Genomic DNA, 10,365 nt, shown 5'->3' on the forward strand with positions numbered 1-10,365 from the left:
CGGCACATTTTTTCCAGTTGGAACCATCGTGATGCTATCAGCTTTTTAGCCACTGTGATACCCGATAAAACCAATCTCTTTAGCTGTGGATGTACTGCACACTCAAAAACATCATTCAGCAGTAATACAGAGGGGTGTACAGGTATATTCAGAGTTAAGAGATTTGATAATTGCTCTTTCCAGAATATCTTAACTGGTGGGCAGTCCCAGTACATGTGCATAAATGTTCCCTCGTCCCCATTTGTGCATAAGGAGCATTTGGAGTCTTGTTTAAGACCCATTCTGTTCAGTCTTATAGGGGTCAAGTATGGCCTGTGAATATAGTTGAGATTGATTTGTTGATGGTCCGGGTTCCTTGATGTAAATCGAACATTTGCCCAGGCTTCTTGCCAATCAAAATCTTTTTCCAGGTCTGGTATATCCCTCCTCCAGACATAGTCTAGGTGGAGGATTTCATACGAGGATGTTAGTAATTGATGATACAAATCTGAAACAAAACCTCTCGATGTCTCTCTTTCATAGAAGAATTTGTGGTATCTGTGGTGTTCAATTGGTATCTTTAATGGAACACCGTGAGCCTTCAAACATAACAATAACTGTGCGTAAAAGTAATATGTGGACTCGTGAGATTAAAAAAAATGCGTATTTCTTCATAACTACAAAAACCCTGTTTGTTGAAAACATCACCTAATGAGTGTATGCCTTGCTTTTCCCATATAGGGAATCTTATAGGTCGTTTTCCTATCAAGAGTGCATTGTTATTGAATAAGGGAGTATGATTATGCCATTATGTGGGTTAGAATATTTTTTTTGTGTTTCACGCCATATCCGGATCGCATGAGTAATTATGGGGCCAAATTTCCGTTCGCATTGCTTAATTGATAATTTAGTGTATGCTATGTCCTTCAGTCTATGTGGAGCTACTATATTTTCTTCTACATTTCTCCAGGATACTAATGCTTGGGAATCAAACCATGTTGTCAATGGTCTTAAAGTGTACGCCTTAAAATAGTCGAAAAAATCTGGAAATGCCATACCACCATCTGCTTTGTTTCTAAGTTATCGATTTATGAATTTCTCATTAAAACTATTTTGTCGGGTCCAAAATGAATGTTGTTGTTTACATGTTGCAGGCATGTAGCCTTTCCCTACCTCCCATTTCCTCCACGTGGAATGCACCCGATTGGATAAATGACATGCAGGTGCTCTAGTGTGACATCTATTGTCTGAATGTTATCTATAGCATCTTTGAGTTTACAACGTTTTTTACCCGACAAAGTTCAAGTCAAGAGTTTTATTTGTCACGGCATACAAGCATACAGTCATCCGGTAAAAAATAAATGATGAAGGTCTGAGGACTGAAACGTTGTGTACTTAAAATTAAATCTATTGCAAGTAAAAGGACAGTGTGGGAAATATATAGATAAAATAATAAAAGTCAAGGAAATGTGTTTGATTTCCTTTTTTATTTGGATGATGACATCAGAGATCACATGAATCGAGGCGAGGCGACAGAAATCTAAATGGCATCCACGTCTTCTACAGGTCTTTTTTTTCTCTCAACCCAAATCTGATTTTGCAGGCGCCAATGTAGCAGGTTTTGACATGCAAGGCTTTAGTGTTTTTATTCAGCCTACTTTAAAGGGATACCACAGTAGTTGTGATTTTTGGAACCTTAGCCCTATTTGCTACTTGATGATGTTGATTGATGGAGTCCTTTCTCAGCACAGCCCTTGCTGTTTCTCATACATAAACCAATGCAAAGTCAATGGGGTCAAGCTCCTGGCTATACAATCTGACTGAAGGCTCACTGAAATCTACTCCACAGTGCAGTGAGTGCACACAAAGAGCAAGGCTCTGTCGGCTTGTAAAGACAGGAGTGTGACCCCATTCACTTTATATTGGTTTGTGGCTAACTATCTGGAGCTAGCGTGAGGAACAGCATGAATCGTTTTGAGAAAGGACTCTACCGATCAACATCATTGGTAAGCAATAAATAGGAGGAGGTTTTGAGAAGAGGCTTATTCAGTACCACCCCCCTCTATCTCTCTTTCCACCATCTTCTCCCTCTCTATCTCTCTCCTCCATCTCCTCCTTTCTCTCCTCTATATATCTCTCTCCTCCCTCTATCTCTCTCCTCTCCCGATCTCCTACCTCTCTCCTCCCCTCTCTCTGTCTCTCTCTCTCTCTCTCCTCCTCTCTCTGTCTCTCTCTCTCTCTCTCCTCCATCTCCTGTCTCTCTTTCCTCCCTCTCTGTCTCTCCTCCTTTGTCTATTTCTCTCTCTCTCTGTATCTGTCTCTGCTTCTCTCTGTCTTCTTTATTTGTCTATCATGTATCTGTGTCGAATGACCTCCCTCTCTGTCCTCCCTCTCTGACTCCTCCTTCTTTGTCTCTTGTCTCTCTCTCTCTCTCTCTCTCTCTCTCTCTCTCTCTCTCTCTCTCTCTCTCTCTCTCTCTCTCTCTCTCTGACTCCCCCCTCTCTTCCTTACCACACCTCTTGGCCTTAGTGCATTCTTCTCCCTAAGCCTTACTGTTAATTAATTGTTTGTTGGTTTACTTGATTAATTTACCAATTAAGCTGTAAATATCTCTCTCTCTCTAGGTACCAGTTCCTAGGTGTGTGTTGCTGTCTCTCCCTCTGGGTTCCAAGACGACGTCTGTGTCTCGCCTCAGAAACAGTGTGGAGGGTCTGAACCAGGAGATAGAGAGAATCACCATCACACACTGCAAGGTGAGCTAGAGTGAGTGTGTGTGTGTGTGCGTGCATGCGTACGGCTATAACTGTAAGCTACCTTGATATCTGGTAGGTAGCCTCAGACATGTTGAGGAAGTTGGCGTTGGAGGCTTGAGGTTTGCAGGCGTGTGGAGGTAGAGAGTCATGCAGCTGTCAGTGTGTTCTGTAGGCAAACCAAACCACTGTTACTACTGTATTGGTAAAATCATCTCTTATAAAACATATTGAATAAAACAACAGGCTGCCGTTTCCAACATCCTTTCTCCCCCTGGGATCTTCATCTTCCAACACCACGCTCTGCTACATCAGACCTCTTGGCTGCTGGACAGCTGCTTGTTGACTCCGCTTCGTCCACCACCATGATCTTAAAAACTGGCACAACACCCCTTTTTTTTCAGATCCTCTTTAAAAAAAAATTGCTAAGTTATCAGATATACTTTTAATACCGATGATAGGTTGACTAACTGTGTGTCTGTCTGTCTTTCTGGTTGTGTCTTTGTATCTATCCTGCCAGCCTCAGGAAGACATCCCAGATGGTCGCCGTGCCCCGCCTCCCCTCCTCGTCCTCCAATCGCAGTCCACAGTTGCTTCCCCTCTCCACCAATCCCAGACCGGTATGGTCTCCCGGACCGTGGACACCCAGACGACGAGCTCCCCCTCTAACTCCGCCCCTCCTGGCAACTGTAGCAGCGGCAGCCATGCCCAGTCCGTGTCTCCCTACTTCCTGTCTGCCGCCGAGGAGGGTGAGGAGAGGGAGAAGAGGGGAGAGGAGGAAGAGGAGAACCTGCTAGTGGAAGGAAGAGACAAAGGTGAGGAGAGAGAGGAGAGGAGAGGAGGAAGAGGAGAACCTGCTAGTGGAAGGAAGAGACAAAGGTGAGGAGAGAGAGGAGAGGAGGAAGAGGAGAACCTGCTAGTGGAAGGAAGAGACAAAGGTGAGGAGAGAGAGGAGAGGAGGAAGAGGAGAACCTGCTAGTGGAAGGAAGAGACAAAGGTGAGGAGAGAGAGGAGAGGAGGAAGAGGAGAACCTGCTAGTGGAAGGAAGAGACAAAGGTGAGGAGAGAGAGGAGAGGAGGAAGAGTAGAACCTGCTAGTGGAAGGAAGAGACAAAGGTGAGGAGAGAGAGGAGAGGAGGAAGAGGAGAACCTGCTAGTGGAAGGAAGAGAGAAAGGTGAGGAGAGAGAGGAGAGGAGGAAGAGTAGAACCTGCTAGTGGAAGGAAGAGACAAAGGTGAGGAGAGAGAGGAGAGGAGGAAGAGGAGAACCTGCTAGTGGAAGGAAGAGAGAAAGTTGAGAGGAGGAAGAGGAGAACCTGCTAGTGGAAGGAAGAGAGAAAGTGGAGGAGAGGAGAGGAGGAAGAGTAGAACCTGCTAGTGGAAGGAAGAGAGAAAGTTGAGGAGAGGGAGGAGAGGAGGAAGAGGAGAACCTGCTAGTGGAAGGAAGAGAGAAAGTTGAGGAGAGGGAGAAGAGGATTTCAGTACAGTGGGGGAAAGTTTTCAAAACGTGGCTTTCCGTGTTCCACTCAGGGGTGATGTAGTGTGCAGTCACTGTTAAGTAGGGCTGTGAATGAATATTCTATATTCAAATGAATAATCGACAAAAAAACATTAGATTGTGAAAATGTATATTAGATCGTGAAATGTGCTGCATGGCGGTTAGGAGACACACAACATCACTTTCATTGAGCTGAAGAATGTGCCAACAACAACAGCATAGCGTGATGGCAGAACCCAACTCAGTCGCAAAGACAGTGAATTGCACTCTGAGCAATCTCAAGCCCCAGTTGGAAATACTTCGGATTTTGATCAACTTGTGGAACCTCAAGACAAAGTTGTATGCAAGCTATGTAAACTACAGCTGTCCTACCTTCTTTTTTATGCTAAGGCTATTTTGGGAGTTCTAGCGTCAAGAATGTAAGTAGCCTACTTTTCCATTTTTAGCACTTAGTACTTTATTGTAAATCATCCCTCGGGGTAAAACTTTATTGAATAATGAATAGAGAAAGAAGCATCATGCAGGTTAAGTGTCTTGCTCAAGGACACTTCGACACGCTGCCCGGGAAGAGCGGGAATCAAACCGGGAACCTCCGGATTACCAGACGACTTCTCTACGTCCCAAGCCACTGTCGCCCCTGACTACTGATTACTATTTCCCGTTTCATGCCAAGGAAAATATATCGTTTCATGTTTATCACACCTTGTTCGGAGGCACGTTGCCGTGTATGAATGTTCGTTCTATATGTTGCAAACTTTCTTTAATTGGATCTCTGAGAGACAGCCCCTGGTGTGCGTGGGCTGAATGAACAACATCCGGCCCTTTGTATAAGTTATATTTTGGGAAGTGGGGGACTTGGGAGTTTTGAATTAAGTTCTGCACGCAAAAAAAGGTTCTGCACCTGCGTTCCATTAAAGTGGTTAAAGTAACATTGTATTCGTTCGGTACATAGCGCGTACTGAACCGAAGGTCCCTTAACGAATGTGTACCGTTACACCCTTAGTGCACACTAATACTTGACAAAGTGCACACTAATACTTGACAAAGTGCACACTAATACTTGACAACAGTGAATGGGTGAATGTGAGCATTAAGTTGTAAAGCGCTTTGGATAAAAGCTGCTATATAAATGCAATCCTTTCATCCATCCATGTCATGTAATAATATGTTGTCATAGACCAGTAATTGCCTGTTTTAACAAAAGTGTACAATTAGACAAGTAGACTAACTTCTCATGCCGCGTTTCGACTTAAATAACCCTGAACTTTTAGTCCCAGGAACTACATTTCACAGTATTGTATTGGTCCTTCAGCCCATTGCTGACTGTGTTTCCATCACGTTCCAGTGTCTCACTAGAACACAGAAGGACAATGTTCTCTGATCTGATCTTTGTGATCACGGTTAAATGAATTCCCTGCATACTCTTTTGCCATATTATTGGTCCTGGCATTGAACAGGAACGTGCAACAGACCACACAATGCACTGGCAGCCCACAGGAGTCCAGATGACTCGTATTTCCAAACGGGGCTTATAGTAGATTGTTGATCTTCTCTGTACCAGAGTTGGCTAGCAATAGGCAATAGCGGTCTTTAAATTATTAACCTGCAAACACTTCATCTGTTTAATTTACACACTCTTATTGTAACTAAGAGATTTGCTGGAAAGAATTATCGCTTTTGTGCATAGATCACTAGATTAATCAGCTTATAATATGCATTTCACATTCACATTTTCTGGTTGAAAGCAGATGACATTGGCTAAATTGACGTTAAATATCTCGTTAAATACTTAACCTACAAACTTAGGACTGTTCTGACAGCGCAATATGATGTAACTAAAAGATTTACTCAGGGGAGAAATGTTTTTAATGCATCTCGATTAACAAAGTTTGTGCTGCAGATTTTTTTTAAATGCTGTTGAAATAAAACGCTACAAGTCAACCATTCAGAATGTTCAGTGCCGCAAGCACCACCTCCCAAAGTTCCTGCATTTCGGAAAAGTCCTACCCCCAGAGCAGGGGGGTAAAATGGGGTAAAATAAAGTCCCGTAACATCTGCTTAGACCCTGGCCCCGCGGTGGAAACGTCCCTAGTTGCCGGGGAACCTTCCTGTGGTGGAAAAGGGGCTTAAATGGAGCAACTGAACCGGACCAGAAACGCTATGGGTCAACCCGACCTTTACAGACGGCGTTGTCTTGTGGTTCCTCTGGGCAGCAGGCTGGTGACTTGGCACAGAGAGACTGTATTCTCCACCGGCTAGCAGTGCAAGCCATAGAGTGCTGAAAGGGGATCTCCTCATTTAGAAAATCTGAAAAAAGTGGCCCTTTTAGTGGATTACATACACATTTTTAAAGGAGCGAACAACGTGTTTCTCATGTCTTGCTTCATCAGATTCACTCTTATTTTCAACTTTCTATCTTTAACTAAAATAAGACCGCTTTAGTTTTACCGGCATGGTCCATTATAATCGCAGTGCAACCACCAAAGCCAACACGACTATAGCTTCCTTTGTTGTCTAAGGGCTACGATGTATCAAACCAAACAAAATACATAGATCATTTAAGGTTGAAAACTGACTGGTGTCTCCAGAACTGACAGGTGTTGTCTCAACAGATGACACCTGCACTTATGTTTCATATTATTTTATTGTAATTTTCTACAATAATCTGTCTTTTTCTTTTCTCATACCATAACCCAGGTTCTCCTCTGCTCAAGTTCTCCTGCTCTCCTAAACCCAACAACAGCTACATGTTCCAGCGAGAACCTCCAGAGGGATGTGAGAGGGTCAAGGTCTTTGCAGAGGACTCACAGTTAGTACAGATTAAGATGTTTTGCACATTTATTTAAAGCTGCAATAATTATTTTCTGACCATTAGAGGGCAGCATGGATCCACCATAAACAAACCCTTAATTTCTCCCCAAACGAAAGCCACGTCTTGTTTTCACCATTTGTGTGATCATTTTAAAAACACGATCTTGTAACTAACTAGACACAAGCATTATAGTTTGTACTAGGGCTGGGTGATATGGCCAAAATATCATAACAAACGTTTTTATGGTATAATAGTATTTGATGGTATAGTTTTCCAGTACAAATTACAATGTGATATGACCATTTTTATGTCTTTGTCTTGTAATACAATTGTCATGGTCTACTTAAGAATATATGGTATATATTAGGGCTGTCCCCGACTAAGGATTTCGATAGTCGACTAAATTGGCCGAAATTTGCCGATAGTCGACTAGTAGTCGACAACCCCCCTGAATGCAATTTTTTTTTCATTTGGGCTGTGGGGGGTACTTAATGTCTAAAGGAATCGACTGAAGGCTTCTTGTCCTCTGCGAAAGCATGCAATTGGTCCACTGATGGATACATCTATATATTTGTCTAGTGTGTTCATTAGATGGGTGAAATCCTCTTTCAGTGCCTCTGTGCCTGTTTTCTTAGGCAGTTAGCCTTGCTGGTATGCGCGCCATTAGCGTTAGCCACGCTTCTAGGCCTCTTTGCTTTTGTAAAGAATAAAATTACAATTTTAAAATTATAATAATTATATATATATATATTTTTTTTTTGCAACTAAGAGGTTGGCAGTTGACTACGGCTCCTTTCGATCGATTAGTCGACTATTCGACTAATCAGGGTCAGCCCTAGTATATATACATGATATGTATATGTCATGGACAACACTATAGTAGAAACCTATGAAACTGAGGCGGTCAGGTGGCGTAGCGGAGATTGCGCTCGTCACCAATGCAAGAGGCTGCGGTCTCGACTCCCGGAGTCAGCATTGCTTGAGGCTTGGGCTGATCGCTATACTAACCCGTTTGGCTGGGTTAGGGGGAGGGCAAGTCATGGGTGGGAATCTGGCGTTGTGGACAGCAACGCCTACAGGTCAGGTCTGGGCGCTTGCTCAGCGGAGGCAGGACTTGATGAAGGCAGCGTGACCTCCCACGCGTTACACTTCACCAATGAGAGTCCTCGCTGCCAGGTGAAAAAAGAGTCACTGGCTGTCGCCGCATGTGTCGGAGGAAGTGTGCGGATGACTTCAGGGTTCCCTTGTACCGACCAGTAGGAGAACATGCGCACAACAACCAGGCAGAATTACAAACATCTCAAAACAAACTGGTCAGACTACTGCTTGACCTTACTTCTAGAACCCACCTCACCCCTGCCCACTTTGACAACCTAGGATGGCTTAGAGTAGACGACAGAGTACAGCAACTTGCAATGGGCCTGGTCTACAAGATACACTACGCGACCAAGGTACCCATGTACATGTCAAAATACTTCCCAAAGGTCAGTGAATACCACGATCACAACACCAGAGGGAGCTCCACAAATCATGTTAAACCCAGATTCGGCTCAAACAAGGGACTAAACACATTTCGCAATTATGCCACATCAATGTGGAACGCCCTACCCAAAGCTGTAAAGGAATGTGAATCGCTACCCACTTTCAAAAACACTCTCAAAGAACACCTACGGGAGACTGCAATTCGAAACTGGCCCCTACAAATGTCCTAACCCAGTTGTACAGTAAATGACCAAGTATAGCTTTGTCAGTATTCCAATGTACAGTGTACAGTGTGTGTGTCCCCCCCTACCCAACCCCCCCCCCCCCCCCCCACCTCCAATGTACAGCCCCCAACCACCCAACCCCACCCCACCCACCCAACTTCCCCCAATGTACAGTATCTACGTCAAATGTATATACACTCTTTTTCTGGACACTTTTTGTATCACAAACAGTACTGTATTTGCAAATCTGATATGTCATAAATGTATAGATGTAGCAGTACTGTCTATCTGTATGTCATGTATGTCATATATGTTATGATGAATTGAAAATGGGGGACCCTGATGTAAACAAGACGAAAGTCTTTCTCTGGTCTGCATCCCCTTAACAATTGTATGTATTGAACTGTACTGTACCCATTCTGCAATCTGTTAATACACTTTTGAATCAATCAATCAATCAGGGCAGGGGGGGAATTGGCACAACGACTAAAATTGGGACGGGGAGAAAACAGAGAAAAATCGGAGAAAGAGAGGATTAAAAAATAAATAAAATAAAAAGAAACCCATGAAACTATACCTCCATATCTGGTAAACCTCCCACCCCTAGTTTGTACCATCATTGATACCGTCAGTGATCTGTGTGTTTGATTGCCTTTTGTAAACTAGCCACCTCTCTCTCTCTCTCTCTCTCTCTCTCTCTCTCTCTCTCTCTCTCTCTCTCTCTCTCTCTCTCTCTCTCTCTCTCTCCTCTCTCCTCTCTCCTCTCTCCTCTCTCCTCTCTCCTCTCTCCTCTCTCCTCTCTCTCTCCTCTCTCTAGCTCCAGGGGTCCTCAGCATGCCGTGTCTCCAGTCTTCCTAGGAGGTCCAGACAGGAACAAGGTGAACTTCGTCCCTAACGGCCGAGGCTCCGCCTTCAGCATCCTCAGAAAGCCTCTGCACAGCTAACGCCACAGAACCAGACCACATAGAGAGGATTCTGCTCTGTCTAGCTCTGCCTTCAGCATCCTCAGAAAGCCTCTACACGGCTAACGCCACATAGACATGATGCTGCTCTTTATAGTTCTATGACTAAAACAAACACAGAAATGTAATCTGCATCACCCTAAGACTAAGACCATGACCATAGAATCGAGATGGATAGAAAATAACTGACATTGGTTTGAATGGAAGTAACCAACCCAACTGGAACTGTAAGTTAACCAAGTTTCACTCTCTTGCTCTCTTCCCAGCAGACACAGCTCGGATCATATAGAATGGCTAGGGAGGAATAGATATCTTGATTTTGAAGAGAGGTATCAACCTTGATACAGCTAGAGGACCATATATAACAAGAGAGGTATCAACCTTGATACAACTAGAGGACCATATATAACAAGAGAGGTATCAACCTTGTTATATTTCGTTATAGCTTTGCGCTCTGCTCTATTGGAACTGTCCCTTTAATCATATGCTATCATGAAAACTTTCAACCACATGCACGCTCCTCACCTGCCTGGCCACGCCCACATCCGCTCACACATAAGCGGGGCCATGGCCATACTACCAGCTCCTTCCCTACTTTCACCACCGCAAAGTCCGTGTATAGCACCTCTTCAAGTTCAGTGCTTAAAGTAGTTATAGGAG

At 43.9% G+C, this 10,365-nt stretch overlaps 1 protein-coding gene across 1 annotated transcript in view; it reads left to right on the plus strand.

The window, feature by feature from the left end:
• Window positions 1–10,152, plus strand: part of LOC311228559 (protein FAM117B-like) — a 144,027-nt gene extending 133,875 nt beyond the window's left edge. The window contains exons 5-8 of the mRNA XM_084314460.1: window positions 2,604–2,732; window positions 3,250–3,544; window positions 6,923–7,034; window positions 9,561–10,152. Of these exons, the coding sequence (XP_084170586.1) occupies window positions 2,604–2,732; window positions 3,250–3,544; window positions 6,923–7,034; window positions 9,561–9,687 (663 nt within the window). The 3' untranslated portion in view covers window positions 9,688–10,152. The remainder of the gene's footprint in view (window positions 1–2,603; window positions 2,733–3,249; window positions 3,545–6,922; window positions 7,035–9,560) is intronic.
• Window positions 10,153–10,365: the final 213 nt, after the last annotated feature.

Source organism: Notolepis coatsorum, assembly GCF_963971535.1.
Source record: "Notolepis coatsorum genome assembly, chromosome: 5".
NCBI lineage: Eukaryota > Metazoa > Chordata > Actinopteri > Aulopiformes > Paralepididae > Notolepis > Notolepis coatsorum.